Here is a 24,359-nt window from a genome sequence, read left to right as displayed (position 1 = left end):
ACCTTAATTTCCATGAAATTGGGCAATTTACACTACAGGAGGCTGGTTGACAAGCCAGATGAGCCCTTACTGGGTTCTTGCCCACCGTTCTCTCTCTAAGGAGAAATCTGACGGGCTCGGTCTCCTGAAGCCCCCGGAGGCCTAAACCTCGTCTAGTCCATGCCTCTCACGTGCGTCCTTGTATTAATCTCTGCTCTTGGGAAGAACGATTCTTCGGCCTCAAAATGAACAGATTGAATTGAATGAATGAATGAATGAATGAATGAATGAATGAATGAAGCAAATGAACCTGCTCAATGTACTTTGCAGTTCTCCGTATAATGGAGTCTGCTCCTAAAACATGTTCAGTTGTCAAATTTTACTCTCATTATCCCGCAGCTCAAACCAACGCACCCAGGACATGGCCTGAGAGGGCACACCTGGCTTTTTTGGAGGATGCGAGCTGGTCTACACTTGGTCTGACCATAGGTCTAACCATTCAAGGCTAACCATTCAATCCTATAGGTAATGTGTTCTGTGAACAAGTCAAAAACTCACAGATTCACCCAACATCACCACTTCTGAAGTTCAGCGTTTGTTTGTTTTTTTTTCCCCTGGTTGGTTTATTTATTTATTTATTTATTTATTTATTTATTTATTTATTTATTTTGTTTAAAGATTTCATTCACTCCTGAGAGACACAGAGAGAGGCAGAGACACAGGCAGAGGGAGAAGCAGGCTCCATGCAGGGAGCCTGATGAGGGACTCGATCCCAGGACCCCAGGATCACATCCTGGGCCAAAGGCAGATGCTCAACCGCTGAACCACCCAGGTGTCCCATCCTCGGTTGGCTTAAACATTAAACAATTAAATAGATTCAAAAGGACATTCATTTTCACTTCTGCATTTGGAGTTAGAACAAAATAGTATCAGTAAGATATTTCTAGTTTGGGGGCGGGGGGGAGAATGGTTTGTACTATTACCATTCTCCTCTGTCTCATTATTACTAGAGTAAGCCTTGTACTACCCAGCGCACTTCTAGAATAGGGCGTTCTCTTTCACCGAAACTTACAGCTAGAAGAAAGCAATCAAATCTGGAATACAATCACGTACTACAAATAAAAGTTTAGTGAGAAATATGACAACCAATCTATATTAAGCATAATTTAATGGTTTTTAGTATTTGTACCGAATGTGAATTGCAGAGACACTCAACTTTTCAAAGTGATCATGAGTTAAATTATCACTGAGTTTTGGGTAGGAGGAGGCACCAGTTCCCGGGTTCTGGTAACGGAGTATTAGACAGGAGAGCGCTCTCTCCTGCAGCTGCTGTGTGGACTCCGCAGGAGCCAGAGGACACAGCTGCCAGCAGGAAATGGGGGAACCGGACACCAGGTAAAGTATTCAAGGTCTGCAGGTGACTCAAGCATGAGCCTCCCAGCTCAGAGCAGCCCTTGCATAACGTCTGACCTCTGCCAGCTCCGAAAAGAACAGCATTGTCTGTCTTTATTCCTCCTTAGGAAAACCCAGAAAGAATGAGAGCCCCAGGTTTGCAGACTTCACTTCAGATCTCATTCGTCAGTGCAGCAAAGCAATGCAGACGGCATCGTCAGGACCCCGTGAAACCCTGCCGGGAGATGGAGAACCCCTGCCCTTGGCCCCTGGCCGTGGAAGAGGCCCCCCCTTCCCCTGCCTTCCCTCCCTTGTTTGCCACAGGTTAGATCAAGCCCCACAGAACTGCGCAGGGACACAGGCTAGGCCTGACCTGGGACATCTAAACCCAAATGTTTTACCTTATTTCCATCGTTACTTCACTTCCATTGAAATTTTGAGATGCGGTTTAAGGATTTCCACGTAGAAGTGGCTTATTATTTTTAATTGATTAAAAGAATTTACACAGAGCACCCTTTGTTTCAGAATAGCTGAGCGTAAGAAAGGAGATTCGTGTCCCCAGATGGGCAGATCTTGCCCCCAGGCCCAGGAGCAACAGCCACATACGTGGGCAGGCCCTTACCGAACGGTTTCTCCTGGCCCTTACATGTCCTCCCCGTGTCACAGCCCAGCTCCTCCCGCTGCCGGGCCCGTGGTGACCTGTTATCTGATGGCCCTGGTATTGTCTGTGGTGGCCAGCCTGGCCTCACACAGCTGCAGCTCCAGCTGCCAACAGCTCTGGGCCTTCGCAGCTGCCAAGCTTCACATCCACAGCTGTGACCGATCAGTCATTCAGCAGAACGTGCGGAACCATCGCTGTTGATAGGCAGGGGCCCAGGGGTTCCTTGGGGCACCGGTCACTCTTACTACTTTCCCCACCCCATGGGCTCTGGGAGGTTGTAACCCGAGCTCCCCTTTTGCAAACTATGCAAGATGATGAATTTCTTGCCCTCCTGAGCCTCGGCTCCTCTGCATGTGAAGAAGGTGATGTAAAGGTGCCACGAGGTGAAGTGACGTTGTACATGACTTATCAGGCCCAGTGCCTGGAATGGAGTTTCTCAAGGGCTTAACCAGAGCGTCTCAACGGGAGCACTGCTGACATGGTGGAAGGGGTCATTCTTTGCTGCGGGGGCCTATCTTGTCCATTCAAGGGACCGAACCGCACCCCCAGCCTGTACCCCTAGAGGCCAGTAGCATCCCCCAGTTGTGACAACCCAAACATTGCCAGACGACCTTTAGGGGGCGGGGAGCAGGGGACAAAATTCTCCTGGTTGGGAACCATTATGTGAAACCTAAAATGATAACACCTGCTATTACTATCCTCATCAGTTGCGAAACAGCACATGCCCAGCATGCCAGGGGAAATGCAAATTCTACTTGCGAGGAGAAAAGCAGGTGGGACCCAGGAGAGCACAGGAACTGAACCTTACCCTCACAATGATCCTTTCAGAGACGTGGGCAGACAATAGATAGAACTGGTCTCCGTTCGCAGCATATAGTCCGACCACCAACATGAAGTATCTGATTCAAAACCAGCCATCAACACACCAGGAAACAGAGACATGAGCTGAGCCATCAAACACCCCCCAACCCTTGTCAACCAATGGGGAATCCACCTAGATGGGTGTGTGCATTGAAAGATTTTCTATTCTGCTCCAAGTTGCCCCTGCTGTGGGAGGGAGAGCAGCTGATCCCCTTGGTATGGTTCTGGGCCCACCCTCCGCTTGTTCCGAGGTGAGCCGTTCTGCAGGCCTCAAGACAAGTGGCCACGGGACAGGTCCCTTTGCCCAGAGCCAGCCAGGCTGCGTTAGCTGTCCCAGTAGGGCCACCGCGGATCCTTCCCACCCCACCTGCTCTTGGCCAGCTCCAACTGTCTACCCTGCAGTCATGACTTTGGTCAAAGACCTGGGCCCTCCTCCCCTCCAATCACCCCCAGTGCAGGTTTCATCATTATTCCAATGACTGCTTCGTATGTAACACGGATGAGGCATTCCTAAGATGGGATCGTTTCCTGAAAGTCAAAATAAAACTATCCCTATGAGAGAAGCTTTGGCTTTAAGCCTCACCACCTTCCTCTGCAAACTGGACAGATCCTCTCACCCTTACAGACAAGAGTTCTCCCCTGAATCTAAAGTAAAACAATGGTTATTTTCATCATGATTATTAGCCATCATCTGAGTCCCCGAAATGGGTTCTACGCTGGGCTACGCAGTTCATCTACAGTATCTCATCTAGAAGTCCCGGACAGCCCTACTGGAGAAGGATATAAACGTTGTCCCCATTTCGCAGAATGGGGGAAGTTACGCATCAAGGTCACCCAGCCAGCTCAAGGCGGTGTGAAATTTCAGATCCAAGTCTTTCCATTATGCGCGGATGCCAGTACCTCTGGTCAGGATTTGGCTTTCCCTTCTTCCTCATGTTATTTGCCGTAGTCTCGCTGAAGTGCAACCGGCCCAGTGTAACTTTGGTGACCTGGTCGGCCGGCAGGTCAATTCTAAAACAAAAGAGCAGAAATACGGGGACACTGTGAGAGAACGTGGACTCTGGTCATGTCTAACCGGTCCTGAGATTCTCAGGGACGTTCAGTCCCCGGTCCCCATCACACCGCGGGGGACCCTACCCCAGGCCCTGGCCTTTTAATAAACTCTCCACAACATGGTCAGGAATGGCAGCCGGGGAATCACTCTTAAAAGGTGACATATGCCCACTCAGCAGAAGCTCGAGCCCAGAGTTTCTGACTCATGGGCCGTGTGCTCCCCATTCCACGTATCAGCTCTTTTAACTCCACCGTGGGGGGGTGGGAAGACATCTCATTTGCACCTCTGCCGCTGTTGCTAGAGCACTTGCCTCCCGACAAGCAATTTCCCTAAGTTTCTCATGAATGTTTTTGCCTCCCCTTCACATATTGGCCTCCTCCTGGCCCGGCTCCTAAGGGAGACCACACCCAGGCTGCCCCGGCGAGGGAGAACCAGGTGTGCCAGGCAAGTTCAAGGCTGTGTTTGGACATGTGGCTTCAGCGTCAGGCTGAGCTCCCGCCTGGTCCCTCCAGGCAGGAGGATCATCTTCTTTCCAGCCCAGATGGGATTGACTCATGGTCAAAATACTGAGATGTCTCAACTACATCCCAGCCAGACGGTCAAAACGCAAATCCCACTCCAAGTCAGCCCACAGCATGAACATTCCTTTTGGACAGTCATATTGCTTTGTGTCATGCCAGTCCTGTATGCTGTCTACCTTGGAACATACGAGGCAGTCTATCAACATAGCATTAAAAAATAAGAAAAAATGAGTTGTTAATAAGCACAGCATGACATTAAAAGAAAGGTCTAACCATAATCTATGTCAAGGAACCCACGTAGTTAGCAAGGATGCTATAAATGGTTATTAAAATAATGATGACTTGGGGCGCCTGAGAGACATAGGGGGTTAAGTGTCCGACTCTTGGTTTCAGCACAGGTTATGATCTCTGGGTCCTGGGATCGAGCCCTGTGTTGGACTCCACTCTCGGCATGGAGTCTGCTTGGGATTCTCTCTCCCTCTCCCTCTGCCCCTCATGCCTGCTCTCTCTCTCTCTCTCATGTACAAATAAATCTTTTAAAAAACTAATAATGATGACTTCAAAATGGAACTTTTTACAAGAATTTGTTTGAAATTATTTCAATGCGTTTTACCATCTTTGTTTTTGCTAATAAGCAGGTATTCATAATATTAATATATTACTAATGTGGTTTCTACAGTGGGAGTGATTTTATTTATTTACTTTTTTTATTGAAGTATGGTCAACATATAATGTTACAGTAGTTTCAGGTGTAGACATAATGATTCAACAACTCTCTACTTAGGCTGTGAGTGCAGGTCCCAGCTGTCACCACACAGCACTGTTCCAATGACATTGACTCTATCCCCGATGCTGTACTTTTCATCCCTGTGACTTATTTATTCTATAACTGGAAGCCTGTACCTCCCACCCCCCTTCACTGATTTTACTCCTGCTCCAACCCCTCCTCTCTGGCAACCATCCATTTATCCTCTGTATTTATAGGTCTGTTTCTGTTTCTTTGGTGTATTTGTTTATCTTTTTAGATTCCACATATAAGTGAGATCATATGGTCAGCAGGATTTATTTTTAATAAACAAAATAAATTAGGCAATAGGTCTTTTCCCCCATACATTCACAAAGGAATTCAGAAGAGAAAATCTTACTTAACAGGATTGAAAGTCTTCTTGCTTCTATCTGCTTGCGATTGTTCAATAGCAATTATTTGATTGGTGGCTTCTACCTGTGTGGAACAGTGGAAAGTAAATTAGTTGCCGAATAAATAAATTATTTTTTTAAACAGTCCATGAGTAAATAACATTTCAGTACTTTACAAGTTTTCCAAGGCATCAGGATAGGCACCGAGTAGAAGGAACAAGTCACTGAAAAGATGTATAAGACAATGGCCCCAACCTTAAGGAGTATGCTATTGGTGAGAAAAGAAACGAATACATGTAAAACTAAACAATGAAAACAGAAGGCAACAGAAGACAGTTGAGTTTTCTGGGTGCTGAATATAGTGTGACTTGTAGATAATTAAAACATCAGGAGCAAAACACAGGAGCAAGGCAGCTCAAATGATACATTCTTTCATTCCCTAGATCCTTGCCAAGCACCTGCTATGCACCAGGCATTGCTCAAGGCATTAGAGGTGAGCAGTGGACAAAATTAACAGAAACCCCAGCCCTCGCAGAGCTAGCATTCTAGTAAGAAGAAATAACAATAAACAATGAAATTAAATAAAATACAGAAAATGGCTTTTCAGTACTTGCTACAAAACTCCTCTTGCTATGAATGAGTAGTGGCCAGGGTCTGGTGAGATCTGCCTTGTTCTATATGGCTTGTGGGTATTAGCATAATATTCTTCTGGAAAGCAGTTGGGCAACATACAGCAGGAGCTTTAATGATGTTCATGCCTTTGATGTATAAATTATTCTGGAATGTATCCTCATGCGAAGACAGGTATTCATGGATGTTTTTGAAGTTTTATTAATAATAAAGAATTGAAAATAAGAAAAACTTAAAATAAGGTAGGAATATGGTACATTTATTCAATAGAAACTATGTCATCTTCAGAAACAATATTTTACAGGATCTTTAATAGTACCATACGCTATTTTTGTAATACACTATTAACAATATGAGGTTAATTTTAATAATGGGAAAAATTAGACTACCAAATGGCAGATCCCAAATATGAAAGAATTTTCTCTCTTCTTTATTGTTTTCTATTCCAAAATTTTCACGATGGATTCATGTTACTTCCATAATCACAGAAAAATATATTTTGTTGTTGTTGTTTGTTTGTAATCTGTGTTTGCTTTTGGTTTGGTTTGGTTTAAGAACTCAGTTTGGAGCAAGAGCAGCTGATGTGTGCAGCAGTCGAGCCCTATTTTGGGAGACTCAATGCCTGCAATTAGATTAATAATCAGAATAAAACATGCAGATAATGGATGCTCCTCGCCCTAAATGCTAGATCTGAGGTAAAAAGTTAACAAATCCTTGTTGGCCATTCAGAAGTCATCCTACCTGCATTCTAAACTCAGCTCTCTTATTTACTTATCTTGGATGAATTGTCTAAATTTACCATGACCCAGTCTCCCCTCTGGTAAACTGAAAAAATGGGGACATTGACTAGATTAATGGTTCCGTGGCTTTTTAAAGTCAGAGACCTATTTGAGAATGAGGTGAAAACTATGAATCAAAAAGAATAAAGCATTACAGTTAGTAAAAGATGTGCAAGATTTATATAGTGAAAACTATCAAAATGTAGTTTGAAGTGATGCTCTTTCCAAGCCAGTTTCAGCCTTAAGAAATTGGCATCTCCCGCTTCCTATGTCTTAGAACATTTATTCTTAGAACCCATCCACCATGCTGTGAGGAAGCACAACCTATCCCACAACCTATCCACGTAAAGAAGAGCCAAGGCCTCCCGGCCACAGTCTCATTTGAGCTCCTGGCCAATGGCCAGACCCAAACTTGACAGATATATAAATGAGCTATATTGGAAATTGGATCCAGGCCCAGCTAAGCTGCCCCAGCTGATGACTCCTGAAGAGATATGAACTGTCAGAGCCAATCCCTAACCAACCTGCACATCTGTGACCCAAAGAGATGATTGTCATTATTTTAAGTTGCTAAGTTGGGGGGGGGGGGTAGCTTGTTATGCAGCAACAGATAACTGGAACACTTAATAAATGTTGGTTTAATTAAATTGAGCTCAATAAAAGACTTACCTTAACCCCAAAAGCTTTCAAGTAAAACATTTCTATTGGCTTTAGGCCCATTTGAGTTTTGACAAATTTTGGACTTCCCCAAACTTGGATATGGATGGTTATCTGAAAATGGTTCTTCTTTTGGCAAACAAAAGCTTCATCTGCTGGCGAAAAATTAAATCCTTTGTCTGTGACAACTCGATAGCCTAAATCAGGTCTATGAAAAGAGGAATCAAGAATCTAATTTAACAAACATTTTCTACACATCTTCTTTCATTAAGTACATTAATAGTAAAAAATAAAATATTAATAGTATAAACATTTCAAGAAAATATATTGTGGAAGGTGACCCTTGCTATATTTAATCAATTTTGTGGATTTTTTGCTGAGGAAGTGAAATGCTATTTCAAAACACAGATGGTTCTCTCACAGCATTTTATCTTCTCACAAGAAAGAAGCACAATTCTTGCCAAATGGAAACACTGTCTCCTCAGCCTGCCTTTTCCCTTTGTGCTTTCTAGAATTCTAATTGGACTCTACCATACAACAGAAAGCATAGTCTAGGAGTTGAGAAGTCACTGCATTACTCAGACCTGTGAAATATCTGGGATGAAATTCATCTTTTTCCTCCTTTAAAAAATAAGCCTCTAAATGTCATCAGCAACACCATACACAAATAGTCCCTCAGATGAGTGACTCTTCAGCCTACTGGTGGTCAGAAGGAAAAAGGAGGCTGGTCAGAATTACCAGGAATAGCTTTAAACTAGATTCACCAGAGCCAGTGTAAGAATACTGATTGCAAACCTATTTTCACCAGAGTTTGGCCATTTCCTTTTTCCCTTCCTGATCTGGTAATGGCACTGAAAACCTACTATACTGGTTACATCTACTGGGAACAGAAGTGGCAGGATGGCTAATCAGGCCCTTGCTTTATTTGTCCTATCAAATTATTTTCAATATCAGTGCTTTGTGTATCATGGGTTTAATTAGATCCCTTTAAATGTTAAGAAAAATAAAACACCCTACATGTGTAACATTATTGAGTAAAGAACAGAATATAGAAGGTGAAACCTTTTTGGTAAGTTTTTCCTATACATGTTGTAGATATGGAACAGGATTTTTAATTCGTCAAGATTCCTAAATGTGGGGTTTTCCTCAGGAAAGAAGCTCCTTCCCAGGACCAGAAGCACAGAAGGGCAGATTTACTGCTCTGCTAGCTCTCTGCTGCTTCATGGGTCTGTGCTTTCTGGGATCTCAATTTGGATGGCTGCCATTATAATGAACAACATTGAGTTTCTACATTTTCCTCTAATTCCAGAGACAGAAAATATGAATGAGTCTCTTGGGAAAAAAGTGTTCATGTTCTTTGCAAGTTAAGCACCTTCCCAATGGATCAAGTCACTGGATCATTGATTACTCCCAAGTAGCTGATCCGTCAAAGGCTCCGCAATCAGAGTGCCCGCAGCAGCAAATCCAAGAACATTCATTGAGTGAAGGATTTGATAAAGACCACATGTCTTATGCCATCTGGGAACTTCATATTGACTCATGTTTCTAGAACTAATCGAATTTACTCATCTCACGGCTAGATGAATGAAATTGTATAGATTTTACTGCAGAGGGTAATAAGAACTGTCTTGGTTGAGAAAAAAAGGAAGTATCTTTTTGTGATCTTCCATGTTTCACTATCAAAGACTCCAAAGGAAGCAGGTAAGGTTTACAGCTCAGATAGGAACATTTAAGCCTGAAATTTAAAGACAGTCAGAAGCAGAAACTGAATCAACCAACAACACTTATGCAGTTGAAGATGATTCTGAATCTTAAACACCAAACTCTGGTTATAGAAATCTGTTTACCTAAAAATAGCAATTCTGTTCTTGATATCAAAAGTTATACATCAAGTCAACTAAACTGGCTTTTTAAAAGCTCTTTCAAAACAGGTTTTAAGTATCACTCAGAAGACAAAGTTTTTGATGAATGTTCAATCCCCTAACTGGATTGCTTTTAAGTAATTTAAGGAAACAATATTCTTGTGACAAATTAGACAAAATAATCTGGGACAAGCAATTTTCTGTCTCAATGATATGAGTAGTGAAATCAAGACAACATGAAGTCTAATGTAGATTAACATGGTCTTTTTCTTGCACTTAAGAGAAGTGAATTACGTCTAAGCATTCAAGATAAATCTGCCTCTGTACCTTTGAGCTGATACCATCCATGTTCTCCTTTTTTTCCAGATCAGTGGAGCTTAGATTGGCTGTTCAAAACTTAAAAAAAAAAAATCTACCCAAGTAAGAAGAAGGGTAAGTTGCCTCAAAAACTTGATCAAGGGTTTCATGACCTCAGTAGTCATATTTAAGATAGCACATGGAATACTCCCCCAAAATATAACCAAATGAAGGCCAAGACTCAAAACCAAGACCAGTGGACCCTTCCTTTCTTCGTCTAATTGGACACAGTGGAAAAGACACAAAGTTGTGACATTTCAATGATGCAATTAGCAATTTGCTCCTTTCTGCCTCCCATTCAACACACCAACCCCCAAAGTCTGTTTAAGTCCTTAGAATTTGTTTTAAGGAAATGATTTCTTCCTTCTAAGAGTTCCTCTGACATGAAAGTCCTAGTGATAAGTTTTGCTCTTAAAGGAGCTATATTTGAATTTGGGAAATACCAGGGAAGGCCCTCAAGTTTATAGATCAACGTTTCTCATTTCACATTATATTTATTACTTGAAAGTCCTATTCTTTAGCCATTAACATTTTTCAGTTTTTTCAAGAAGGTATTTATAATCTTGAAAATTCTAGAAGATTTACGTAGGTAAATTATACCCTAAGGAATAAAGAGAAGGTTCAGAGGATATTTAAGAGCAATAAAACATAGGTCCACATTTATTTCTTGAAACTATAATGTCATAAGATCACGATGAAACTTTTATAGTTTAAAGATATTTTGTACGGTTTCATTTCAGTCTCTAAATACAAAGCCACCACCAGCTAGGATTGTTGTCGTGTATGTTTTTGTTGTTGTTGTTGTTGTTGTCGTCGTGTATATTGACAATGAGCTTGACATACTGATTCACAACATAGATATTGGGAGAGGGGGATGTCACCAGCTAGCAATTTAACGTGGCCCCCAAAACAGTATTCTGTGGAATTTTAAATCAGCTGCAGGCTTAAATGTTACTGATTCGGGAAATCCCTATTTTCCAGCTTTTAGTTTGAACTGGGTATATGATCTCAAAAAGATTTGCTCTCCCTCCATCATTTAGTGGGTAAATTATAATGAGTTGGGATTATAATGTGGATTCCAAAAAGCCAGAAGCCCATGCCCCAGCTACTCATTAGCTGGACTGCAAAACATAAGGAGTAAGACACACTTTCTCATTGACCCCCTTCTATTTGATCAGGGGTGGCATCAAAGCCCAAATACTTGGATTTAGTCTTGAGAGTTAGCACTGCCTTTCTTCCCTCACTCTCCAGTACGCCACCAGGGGGTCCTGGACCACTTACAGTTTTTCATAATGACCATTTAATAAACTGTGCCAAGGAACACTTTGGTATGGCTGCCACTTCAGAGTAGGAGAACACTGGTCCACAGGCATCACGTTCAGCCCCTCACTGTCGTAGTCTTGCACTTCACTGCTGTGACTCCTACTTGTCACTGCAAAGAAATCGGTGTTAAAAAAAAAATTAAAAAAAAAAAAAAAAAGAAATCAGTGTTAGATCCTTCTTCCAAGGCTGTTTTTCCTGGACTCAACAGACAGTTGCATGGAGCAAATGAACTGGCCGCGTATGAGGAAGAGTGACCATGTAGAAAGTGACAAGTGTTGGGAGGCAGGAGACATGTGGCTAGCCTTGTTTCCTCATCTGTAACAAGAGCAGTTTGGGGTCAGTGATCTCTATGATGCCATCATGAGTACTTGGTGGAAACTCTGCCCTCAGTATCTATCTACTCTACTTCCTGCACAGCATCTCCCCTCTTCCAGTCAACGTGGTTCCAGTGGAGTCCACTCCCAGCCGGAGGAGGGTACGGGGGCCCAGGCTGGACCAGTTAAAGTACAGCATTCACTACTTGCATGGATAACTGCGTCAGGTAGACTCATGGCCCAAGCCAATCCAAGCAGAGTGGACCTCAGCCCTTCAGGGGACACGGGTTCCAAGATGCTGACTCTTTGCTATGAGCTTTAAACCCATGAGATCACAGCCCCAGGAGCTGCTGGCACCATTTTGGTATGTGAAGGAAAAGCCTGTCTGGGACCGTAGCCCACACAGCAGAAGGCAGGGTTGAGAATGAAGGGCACCCAGTTCTGATGTCGTGATTGGAGTTCTGGGATCCAATTCTAAACTCTTGGGTTACAGGAGCCAAGGAATCCTCCAGTTTTGTTTTTTGTTTGTTTTTTGCTTAAGGCACTTTGAGGTTTTGGGGATTTTGTCCTTTGTTTCTTTGTTTTTGTTCATTGCAACCACTACATCTAATCCGTTACAGGTCCCTTGTGGCACTAGCTTTCTGAACTTAGATGAGCTATTTATTCACTTAGGGTCTTACTTCCCTCAACAGCAAAAACAGAAATTAAAGCAGATGTCTTGCCCATCTTGCAACGTTATACAAGCAGAGAGACTACCATAGTACAAGTGAAAGCGCTTCCAGAAGCTAAAGCCAAGATAAAGTGACAGAAAGGGTCGAAAGTATGTAGTATTGACAATACTAAATTGCTATTTTCATATGTTAAAATAACAGCAATTTCACAGGCGCAAGCTACTATTTTTGCATAATCCTTGCAAATTGTCTTAATTTGAGTATGCCTCCAGACCGTGTGATTCACCCTTGGATAATCTTGGTGTAAATTCTATTGGTATGTTTTCTGTTTCTCTTTTAATCCCCCTCCAATCACTCATGCCTGACTTCAGGAGTGAGAGGGAAATAGTGGGTGTTCGTAAGCTCAGGTGCAGGCTGTAAGCACCAACACAGAAGTGTGACATGAGTTCCTGTGGAGCGTGCCCTGAGCCCACGGGTTGGTAAATGCTGGGTTGGCTTTCGCCCTCCCAACTTCCTTTCTTTACACTTGCACTGAGGACTTCCTCAAATGAATAAGTAACACAGCTGCTGCAGGTTGTCTTTGGTCTCAAATGTCATAGAAAATAGGCTTATGGGGGTATCTCTCTATTACATGTCACCTTAGGAAAACAACTTTTTTTTTTTTTCAGTTTTTGTAAACAACCATTTTGAAATGATTTTGCAAAATCATGAAAACCGTTTTCCTGGCTTGGACTGTAGAAGGTCAGCAGTGCAAGGACCTCTTCATTCAGGCTGTCACTCCTCCAAAAGTTACCAGACCTAAAAACTTTTCAAAACACACACACACATACACATACACACACACAAACACCTTCCAGGGTTCTCCTGCTTAGACAAAATCCCGAGAAAGGAAGACACTATCCTCCCATCTTTTCTTCCTCTGTCCTCCAGCGGAAAAAGAGGCTAAAAAAAGTTCAAGAGCTTGGAGTCTGGAATCCGACGGGCCTGGGCCTGAGTCACAACTCCACACTCACTAGATGTACAATCCAGGCAAATGGTTTCAGGTCTCTGGGCTTCAGGTTCTTCATCTACAAAACGGGAGTAACAGCCTCCCGGGGCTGCTGAAGGGATTCAACGGGTTACGTCCATCCATGCTCAGCGCCTGTCTATCCCCAGTAAGGGCCTAAACGGTGGCACTTTGACTTACCAGTGGCCTGTCATCATCATCACGTGGCCTTGCTTCAGCTCAGGTGCCTCGGCTGTTTCTAAGAAGCCTTGGCCAATACTTCTGCTCTTGGCCTTCGTGAGAACTCAGTCGGAGGTGGAATAACTCACACCGAGTGCCTGAGTGACGATCACTAACTGGGGCCCTTCCCCACTCACTCGTGGTAGCAAGGTCAAGGATCGGGCCTTTCCTGCTTTTTCTCATTACAGCAGCAAAGGGATGGGGCACCGCTCCCACGGGACCGACACAGCCAGGCTTCCCCGCAGGAGGAGCTGGATGTCCGCTGGTGAGACCCCGGGCCCCAGGCCACACTGAACTTCAAGGCAAAAGCCTGAGCCTGGGTGGCTCGGTGGTTAAGCATCTGCCTTCAGCTCGGGGCATGATCCCAGGATCCGGATCGAGTCCCACATCCGGCCCCTTACAGGGAGCTTGCTTCTGTCTCTGTCTCTCTCTCTCTCTGTGTCTCTCTCAATAAATAAATAAAATCTTAAAAAAAAAAAAAAAAAGCCTGAGCCCAATGCTGGGACCTATCACTGTTCACACTAATAAGAACATCTACTACTCTCGTGTGCTGTCTCCACCACCGCTGTCCCCAAGCGCACCCACACACTTGGCATAGCTCCTCATCAACTCTGCAAGGTAAGGATACCTTTTTGTTTTTTCAATAAGCTTTCTTGACTAAGTACAATATACATAAAAAAAGAATGTATTATTATGCGAGATCATTAGTATGCAATTTGATGCTTCCTAATAAAGTGAATTATACTGGGTAACTAGCGTTGGGCCAAGAAATAGGACATGTCCAGCCCTCTAGAAGACACTCTCGTGTCCTCTTCCAGCTACTACTTCCTCCTGCCCAAGACAAATGACTATTTTGAAATCTAATGCCATAGAGGAGTTTATAGAAATGGAATCCTATGATACATACTCTTATGTGTTGGCTTCTTTTGCCCAATATTGTGTTTATGGGATTCACTCATTGTTGTTGCAAATGGCAGTCATTTGTCATCTCTATTACTGGAGGAATGTACCACAATTTATCCCGCCTTTTTTTTTTTTTAAGATTGTATTTATTTATTCCTGAGAGACCCAGAGAGAGAGGCAGAGACACAGGGAGAGGGAGAAGCAGGCTTCCTGCAGGGAGCCCCATGCAGGACTTGATCCCGGGACCCCAGGGTCACGCCCTGAGCCGAAGGCAGATGCTCAACCACTGAGCCCCCCAGCCGTCCCTTCTCCTGCCTTTGATGGCCATTTGGGTTATTTTCAGTTCGTGGATATTATAAGTAATGCTGCTATGGATATTTTTGTGTGTCTTTTAGTGGGTGTACCTGCATATTTCTGGAAGACATATTCCTAGCAGTGGAATGACGGGGACATAGGATATGCATTAGTCCATGCAGCCAAACTGATTTACCGAGTGGTTAGGAGGTCAGGATTCCTCGTGTCATTTAACAAATGTGGAAACTGGGGTTCAAACACCTGAAATAACTTGCCCTGTGTCATGGCTGCTAAGCGGAAGAGACGGGATTCAAGCCATCCTCTTCCCTTCATGCTACACAGAGGATTTCTTGAGAACATGTAGCAGAAGAGGAATAGAAGTGTGAAGGCAGCAAACTGCCCAAGTCCCCACCTGTTGGAAAAACTCATAGCTTGCATTTTTAATGTCTTTCAAAAATGTTCTTTTATACATTACTTTTAAGAGAATCTTAGAAATGGGTGAAATAGAAATTATGATCCTCATTTGACAATCAAGAAAAGTCAGTCTTGGGGCACCTGGGTGGCTCAGTTCGTTAAGTGGCTGACTCTTGGTTTCAGCTCAGGTGGTGACCTCAGGGTCCTGAGATCCAGCCCCTCAATGAGGAGGCTTCTGCTTGTCCCTCTCCGTCTTCCTTCTGCCCAAGCCCCACCCTGCTTTCACTTGCGTGTGCTCACTCTCTCAATTTCTCCCAAATAAATAAATCTTTAAAAAAAAAAAAAAAAAAAGAGTCAGTCTCAGAAAGTCCCCAGCTGCTGAGGAGATGAGCAGATACTTTTTCTGATTCCAAAGTGTGAACTCAGCCAGTGCACCTCTCCTGGGGGCCAAAGGCCACCACTCTGGGGCTGAAAAACCCTTTCATATTTGAGGTTCAAACCGTATGAGTCCATGAACTCTCTTATAATTGGGGTTCGGATCAGAGGGAAGCGGGAACCCTCTCATATATGGGGTCTAGACCATGTGGGGCTGGAAACCGCTAGAAGGAGCCTGCCCACCAGCTATTTTCTCTCTAAGCAAGATGTTACATCTGCCCACAGCAACCCAGTGAGTCCACATTGTGAGCCTATAAATGGGACTCTTGGAACCCTTGGACAAAGTGAACTGCTTGGGCGAAGGTCACCAGAAAAGCCTTATTGATTGATTTAGAACATCTCCTCCCACCGAAATCCCTGCCCAATAAAAACTAGCATGAGCTCCTCCTTCCTGCTCTCCTGTCCTTGTAAAAAAAACCTTGCCCTCCGCCACAACAAATAGGAGTTCCCTACTAGAAGACTTCGGCAGAAAATGTAAACTGTGATGAAAACACAGCATTCGGATTTTTGCCTCCTTCCACCCCCACCCCAGGAACCTGTTCATTTACATTCTGGAACCATTGTCTGGAGGCAATGATCTTTCATGGGCTTTTCAGTGACCTCTGTCCGAATAAGGACCAAAACAAGGAATTCAAAATTTCCTATCTGTTGAGACATTTTGGATCCTCTTCCATGACTTTCTCTGGAGATGGTGAAAAAAAAAAAAAATCAATGTCCTCTCCAAGAGGCAGGCAGCAGAAAATCATCGCAGGATGGAGCCGAGCCCTGCAACGGCCAGGACGATTTGAGCAGCAATCTGGTTTGATGGGGAAAGGCTAGGAAGGTTTGGGTGGCTTGCTGGGTTCTCTCCGTGGGCCGCTGCCTCTGTGGGAGGCGAACAGATGGGTCCCTCGTCTGGCTGGGAACTTACTCAGCCTTTTGTGTTTGAGAATCACAAAGAAGCTGCAGGCTAGATGTAAGGATCCTGGAGGAGACTCAGAGGAAGTTCGCAGAGGAAGGTGGACCGTGAGCTCCAAATTATCCAGAAAGGAGACTTTCATTAGCATTTTGTGGCTCAAGGGTTGAAAAAGGAAAACCAAGCAACTGCTGGCCAGGCTGGATCCATGCGAAAGAAAAGGAGGCAGGGAGAGGTCTGGTTCTTGCAAGGGACGGATGCCCAGTGCGCGTGTGCCCCAGCACTCCCGGGGGGCGGCCCGTGTGGGCCTTGGCGGAGCTGGATCCCTGAAAGGACAGTGGGCTGCACAAGCGCAGGGGACCGGTTCTAATCCTTGGCCTTGAAAGACAAGGGCAGCAACTCAAGCAGTTGAGGAAGCCACCTGCATCACCCTTCAGGGTAGTAGAAACCCCTGGAGTTGGGGACAGGAGGAGGAAAGAATGCTCCAGGACAGAAGTGTGTAACCTCCTGCCAAGCTGATGCATGGGAATAAAAGGGATGTACCCTAAGTCTGGGTGCCCATTCACGGGGCCTGCATCTGATTATTCACAGCAGCTGATAGAAGACGCGCGGGGGCTTATCCTTTTGCCTGGTAAGTGCCGCCGCGTGTATTCTCAAAGGTTAAGGCTTTGGACCCCGAAACTCCAATTTGTTCACAACTTGAAGAGGTCTCTAAGCTCAAAACATGATGCGTCATCGGTTATATAAGACCAAAGATAAGGTCGTCTGACCCCTTGGGCATCCTATGATTCTGCTGAAGACTTGATCTTCCGGACGAAGGAACTGGTCCGACAGAATCTGAAAGATCGACTTGGAACCCGCTAACTTGGAAGTGAGTCCTAGGGGAACTCAAGTCTCTCAGTGGTTCCTGCTCCACTTTGGAGAAACTCTCCGAAGTCGGCTTCTCAGAGTACCTGCTGCGGGCCCGCAGGCCTGGGAGCCCCCGGGAGCTCGTCGGGGCCCCAGAATCTCGGACCCCGCCTCAGGCTGCAGGTTCAACGTCATCTCAGGTTCAATCAAAACCGCATTTTACCAAGATCCCTATTAAAGTTGAGAAGGGTTGCAACGCACCAAGCAACAGCACACCGGCAGGCTGCAGAACGTGCTGCCACCTTGCACGCTGCCACCTGCCCGGAGCCTGTGTCCTCCCAGACACACCGCCCCGAGATCCAGGGGATGGCCATTTGGCCTCCACCAGAGAGAGGGAGAGGGAGAGAATGCGGCATCTCTCCCCAGGAGCCCCCGCGTGACCCCACCTAGCACAGCCGGTAACCGGGGTTAGGAGGAAAGGAGGAAACCCCCGGGGACTAACCCCTGGCTGAAGGGTGAACGCGGGGACAGGCCGCGGGTTGGCTCACCTGCTCGGGCATGCTGGGCCCACACCTGGCAGTCCCCGGGGTCCTCATGCTGGGCCCACACCTGGCAGTCCCCAGGGTCCTGGTGCTGGGCCCACACCTGGCAGTCCCCAGGGTCCTCCAGCACCTCTGTGCACTTTCTCTTCTTGGTTGGTGGAAACGAGGTTCTAAAATCAAGAACCCAAAACGAAGGTTAAGAGTTTCCGCTCTCCAGGTTGCAGCACATCAGATTCAATATTCCAGGCGTCTGCTCCTGGCCTTCTCAAGGCTGATTCTGGTGAGGCACACGGGGGCTCAGCCGTTGGGCCTGTGGCCCAGGGCGTGACCCCAGGGCACGGGATTGAGTCCTGTGTCGGGCTCCCCGCAGGGAGCCTGCTTCTCCCTCTGCCTGTGTCTCTGCCTCTCTGTGTGTCTCTCGTGAATAAATAAATAAAATATTTTTTAAAAAAGACTAATTCTGGTTGGTTACGACTGCTCGAGCCCTGCTGGTCTGCAATAGGACAAGATCCTAGCTCAGCATCCCTCCTAGTCTGAAACTTAGTTTTCCAATATCCTGTAGAGCTGAGGTTCAGCTACTTGAAAAATAAGCTCTGACCACATTTGCGCAGGGCCCACTGAGGCAGAGAAGATATGGACCTAAGGTATAGCCCGATAGGTGCACATTTTATGCCTGAAATTTTTTCTTCACGTGGAATTTCAGCACAATTTTTGAGGACCTTTACTCTTTTTGCCATTCTTTAGGTTTAGAAGGAGGAAGGGAGGAGAAAAGAAGGGGAAGGAAGGGGGGGAATGTTAATGTTCGTCGGCAGGGAAGGCAGGGAAGCCGCGGAGTCTGCCCGGCTCTCAGGCCCCCTCTGTATCCGACGGTGAGGGTGAGGTTTTGGGGTCGGGGCGGCTGAACCCAAGGACCGTCCTAGGCCGGCGCCGGGCCGCGTCCGATCTCTGCGCCACCAGCGCCACCTGCTGGAGAGGCCGCCACGGCTCGCGCTTCCGAGCGGGCGGGGGGACCGCGAGGGCTGCGGGGGTGGGGGGGTCCGGGAGGGCTGCGGGCTGCGGGGGGCCAGGAGGGCTGCGGGGGTCGGAGAGGGCTGGGGGTGGGTAGCGGGGCCCGGGAGGGCTGCGGGCTGCGGGGGGCCGGAGGGCTGGGGGGGACCGCGAGGGCTGGGGGTGGGTAGCGGGGCCCGGGAGGGCTGCGGGCTGCGGGGGGACCGCGAGGGCTGGGGGGTCCGCGAGGGCTGGGGGGTTGGGGGGGCCCGGAGGGCTGGGGCCGCTGGGAGCGTCGTGCTCACTAAGTACCGGGGCGGCTGGCGGGGGCGCTGCTGCGGGCGGGCCGGGCCGATCCCCAGGTGGGCGCACACGCCGCGGGCGGGCGGGGCCGGGCGCCGACAGGTGTCCTCGAGGCAGGTGAGGAGGCCGCGGCGCAGGGGGCCCGAGCTGCTCGGCCGCAGGTGCGCGGGGGGCGGCGCAGGCGGGGCCGCGGCGGGGCTCCTCCGGCCCGAGGGCGTCGCGGGGGCGCAGCACGCACCTGGGGGCACAGGCGGGTGACGGGCCGCTCCTGACCCGTGACCCGCGGGGCGGGCGCCGCAGGGGCTGCAGGGGCCGCTCACCTTTGGCGTCGGGAGGAGAACTGGAGTCTGACGCCGAGTAGGGCGGGGTGTCCGGGAGCTGCGGCTGCCTGGGGAGGGGAGACAGACGGGGCTGGGGCCGGGCCGGGGCCGGGCCGGGGCCGGGGCCGGGGCCTGTCCTGCCGCCTCTGCCACCGAGGGAGGCAGCCCTGGGACAGCCCGCCCGCCCACCCCCTGGGCCTGGTGTCAGGTGTGAAGGAGATGGGCCCCGCCCGAGCCGGACAGAACCGGGTTGGGGTCCCAGCTCCCCCACTTCGGAGCTGTGTATCCACGAACAAGGCCCCAGTCCCTCCAGGCCCCCGTTTCCTCCCCTACAATCTGGGAATAACCATCATGCCTTCCTCCTAGTGGCCTCGTGAGAATTAAATGAGATACTGGGTATAAAACCCATCACATAGTGAGTGCCCCCAATCGGAGTGTGTGCTCAATTACAGTTTATGTATAGTTTATTTATTGTAGTTTAATTCGCACTGTTGTTGCTTCTTAACATTCTCCAAGCACTCACACCAGAGAGATGGTTGTGCATACTCTTCCGGCTAAAGCCCTATAAAATGTCACCACTAAAGCGATGGTGTTCCATCTGCACCCTGGGAAATCCCAAAGCTCTTGGAAAAGAGCAACGTGGCTTTACAAAAGAAAAGAAAAACTAAATGTCGGGAGGGGGGAGGAATTCATAACTTTTTCTGTTTTATATATTGAGGTACAAGTAAAATTTCATTTAAGAAAAGAAATAAGTACCACCGCTAAAAAAAAGTGTGAAATTTTCCATTCCAATAAAACCTACAGGTTCCGTATGGCTCAGAAACTCCGTGATTCTAAGGCATTCATAAGCACCACCACCCTCCACTTGATTCTCCTGCGAGAGCTATCCTGTCTTTCGTGGCTGATTAAGATTTTAACCTCATACAGTGAAAAGTCTGTTTTTAGTGTTTAACTAGAAAAGTTAAGTTTTCTCCTCATGTTAATACTTTATAATTTATTTGCTCTTTATGAATAAAGGAAGAGAACACCTTCCTCCAAAAATGCCACCGTCCTCCAAAAACACCACCAAAAATGAAAGTAAAGGAGTAAAGAAAGAAGCACAAACACAAAAGGACACGGAGTACATAAACAGAGAGCACAACAGACTTTATTTTAGTGACACTGCGGCAACAAGTAGGATGGATGGTAACTGAATTAGCGGAATGGAAAAAGCAACAACAAGACTGGAGAGGGCAAAAGGGACACAGCCAACAAGAAATTATCCAATTTTAATACAAGAAAAGCCCAAGGTATTGAAGCTACCAGAACCTCTGAATTCAGGACTAAGTTAGAGCTGAAAACAAAACCATCAGTTGAAAGTTTGATTAAGGAATGGCTGGACCCTTACACTAGCTTCCCCAATCTGTACATCCAACTACCTCCATCACCCCAATAGAAGTTGGAAAGGCTTACTCTCTGGAGAAACAGATCCCAGGGAGATTGTAAAGCAACTGAGTTAAAAATGGAAGGATTCATTAAAAGTCTAAATGCTGTATCCTGAGACTCTTTTTCAACCTGACTTTGCAGGCATCCAAGCAGACTTCCTATGGTTAGAAATTGCAAGACTGTTCCCCAGAAAAATGGAATGTCCTCAAGGGAAAAAATAATATTTTGAAGTTACCCCCCACAAAATGGCCAGTGCCTGCTTAATCACTCTACAATGAAACTCATCCTTTGAGAATAATGGCTTGCACACAGGAACAAAAGATGAGGGACCAGACATTTCCAGAAACCCTTGATATCAAAGACAAAGAACAACTAGATAAAGAAGGGATGCAAAAATCCCCACAAAGAGCCCTTCTGCTTCTCATATGAGTAGTAAGCTCCTACCAGATTTGACCTTTTCATAGATAAAAACTGCGAACTCTGGAAAATTAAAAAAAAAAAAAATCTGCCTAAAAATACTGGAAAGCAGACAAAACCAAGATGATTCTGGGGGGACATTGAAAACCTGGATGAAGGTAATAGCATAAGGTTAGTTACCCGTTAACAGCTTTTAGGTTTAGGGCCAGTTGAAGGCAGAACCACAGAACAGCTAAAACTCCATTAGAAACACACAAACTTTCTGACTTAAAGAGCCAGAGAATAGAATTTGGGACAAACAGCTGCTTAAAGTGAAAGAGGAATCTTGGGAAAAAGAGATTCAGAAAGGTGAACCCAAAATTCTGTGTATAATTTCTGGCCAAGAGTCTGTCTAACTCTGGAGTCATCAACAACAGTGGGCTGACTGCATACTGTCCAACCAAAAAAACCCAAAAAACAAAAAACAAAAGAGCAAAATGAACAAACAAATGAAACAAAACTATAATTTGAGACAGAGTTTATAATTTGAGCTTAATGAAAGTTACTGCCTGGCAAAACAAAAGTATATATACTTTTCAGAGGAATGTAAAAAAAACCCCAGACATTCACAATATCCAGAATACAATTGAGGATTACTCAACGAATGAAGAAGCAGGAAAATATGGCCTTGCCTTAAGGAAAAGAACAATTAGTGGACACCAATCCAGAGACGATCCAAATATTGGATTAATAAATAAACCTGATTTAGCAGCAGCTATTATAAAAACAGCTGTTATAAGTAAGCCTAATGGAGTAGACAATAATGTGTTTGTAAAAAATAAATAAAAAATAAAAAAATCTCAGCAAAGAAATAGAAACTTAAAAAGAACAAAATGGAAATTCTAGAATTGAAAAAAATTAGAAATAACAATAAAAATAGAAAATGAAAAAATCATTGGGTGGTTTAATGTAAGAACTTGAAGACAAATCAATAGACATAATCCAAACTAAAGAACAGAGAGGAAGAAATAAATATAAAAAAGAGGGAGAGAAAAAGAGATTCATGAACTGTGGTGGAGAGAATGTAACAGAAAAGTAATTAAAGATATAATGACCAAAACCTTTCCAAATTTAATTAAAAAACATAAGTTTATGGGTTCAAGAAGCTTAGCTAATCCTAAGCAAGATAGATCTAGAAAACACACACACACACACACACACACACACACACACACCCCTAGGTCATCAAATCAGCAAAAATAAAGAGATATCTCAAAAGCAACCAGAGAAAAACAACATATTACATGTAGGGTAATAGTAATTAAAATGACCAATGACTTCTCATGAAAATCTCCAGAGGTGAGAAGACAGTGCAAAATATGTTTAAAGTGCTAGCAAAAACCAAAACTGCCAATCTAGAATTTCATATCTGATGAAGATATCTTCTAAGAATAAAAGCAAAATAAAGATACTGTCAGATTTTTAAAAAAATTTAGGAGACCATAAACATAAACATGCACAATAAGAAATATTAAAGACATTATTTAGGCTAATGGAAAATGATATCAGATGGAAACTTGAAACTTTAGGAAGGAATGTAGAGAATAAAAAATTATATATCTGAAAGCAAATACGTTTTTTTCTTAATTTCTTTAAATTTTTCTTAATTTCTTTAAAATACATAAGACTGTTTAAGGCAAAAATTGTGACATTATCTTGTAGCATTTATAATGTATGAAGAGGTAATATTTATGACATACTTATGACAAACTTATGACATAATACTTATGACAGCTTTTGGCTCAGGGTATGATCCCAGGGTCTTAAAAAAGGTTAAATCTTAAAAAAAAAATCTTTAAAAAAAAAAGGTTAAATGATGCTAAGAAGTATAGTGGAAGTCAACAGATAAAATGGAATTTTAAAATTATTCAAATAATACAAAATAGAGTAAAAAAGGAATTGCACAGAAATAAGAAATAGAAGGGATAAAAAGAAGACAAATAATATAATGGCTTAATTAAATACCTTATCAATAACTACATTAAATGTCAATGGACTAAAAACTCTAATATAAGGCAGCGATTATAAGAATGGATTTTTAAAAACCAAGACCAACGGTACATTGCCTGTAAGAAACAGTCTATAATATAATATAATAAACAAGTCTTTAAATATAAAGACTCAGATAAGGTGAAAACTAATGGAGAAAAAAAGGTGTGAGAAGTGAGAAGTAATTTCATGAATAACAGGTAAAACAGACTTCAAAATAATATTATTAAAAATAAAGAGGCTCATTCTATAATAATAACAGTCCCTTCACTAAGAAGACATAGCAGGGCAGCCCTGGTGTCCCAGCAGTTTAGCGCTGCCTTCAGCCCAGGGCATGATCCTGGAAACCCGGGATCGAGTCCCACGTCGGGCTCCCTGCATGGAGCCTGCTTCTCCCTCTGCCTGTGTCTCTGCCTCTCTCTCAATCTGTCTCTCATGAATAAATAAAATCTTAAAAAAAAAAAAGGAAGGCATAGCAATCATGATGGTTTATTGTTTACATATGTAATAACAGAACTTCAAAATACATGAAGCAGAATGACAGAAGTAAATAATTGTACGATCATAGTTGGAGATTTTAATTAACATCCCTCTCTCCTCAACTGATAGAACCAAAAAATCAGGAATGACAGAGACCATCTGAGAAATCTCTTTAACAAGAAAAGGAACCGATGTGTTTCAATACTGAGAGGAATTTCCCCTTCAGAGAATTTGTGGGAAGACTTAATGATAGATTCAAGGCAAAGAAAATCATGGAAAGAAGGCTCTGGTTCAAGAAAAACAAAAAGTTCAAGAAAATGTAATCCTAATAAATTATATGTGAGTACATAGTAATAATAATAATGTAAGCCCTGGATACTGACCTAACCAAAAATTTAATATAACTGTATGATATTGAGAGGCTGGTGCTAGAAGTGGGTCTCAGATGTGGTAAAAGAAAGTTAAATCCTCCCTGAAGACGATATGAAGTTCTCAAACCATCTCAAGTAAGAACAGCAATATAAAACACCATTTAAATATAAAATGGGAGGTGGGCACTTGATGGGATGAGCGCTGGGTGTTATTCTATATGTTGGCAAATTGAACACCAATAATTTATAATAAATTTATTAAAAAAAGATATA

The 24,359-nt window shown here is 44.6% G+C and overlaps 1 protein-coding gene across 1 annotated transcript in view; it reads right to left on the bottom strand.

The window, feature by feature from the left end:
- Positions 1-24,359, bottom strand: part of MYRFL (myelin regulatory factor like) — an 82,955-nt gene that overhangs the window by 55,894 nt on the left and 2,702 nt on the right. The window contains 7 exon segments of the mRNA XM_025476614.3: positions 2,841-2,931; positions 3,794-3,904; positions 5,614-5,690; positions 7,684-7,879; positions 11,172-11,322; positions 17,762-17,925; positions 19,366-19,643. Coding sequence (XP_025332399.3) covers positions 2,841-2,931; positions 3,794-3,904; positions 5,614-5,690; positions 7,684-7,879; positions 11,172-11,322; positions 17,762-17,925; positions 19,366-19,643 — 1,068 coding nt within the window.

The sequence above is a fragment of the Canis lupus genome, chromosome 10, assembly GCF_003254725.2.
Source record: "Canis lupus dingo isolate Sandy chromosome 10, ASM325472v2, whole genome shotgun sequence".
Lineage (NCBI taxonomy): Eukaryota > Metazoa > Chordata > Mammalia > Carnivora > Canidae > Canis > Canis lupus.
Note: the sequence above shows the minus strand (reverse complement) of the source record. Positions and strands in the feature narration are given on the sequence as shown.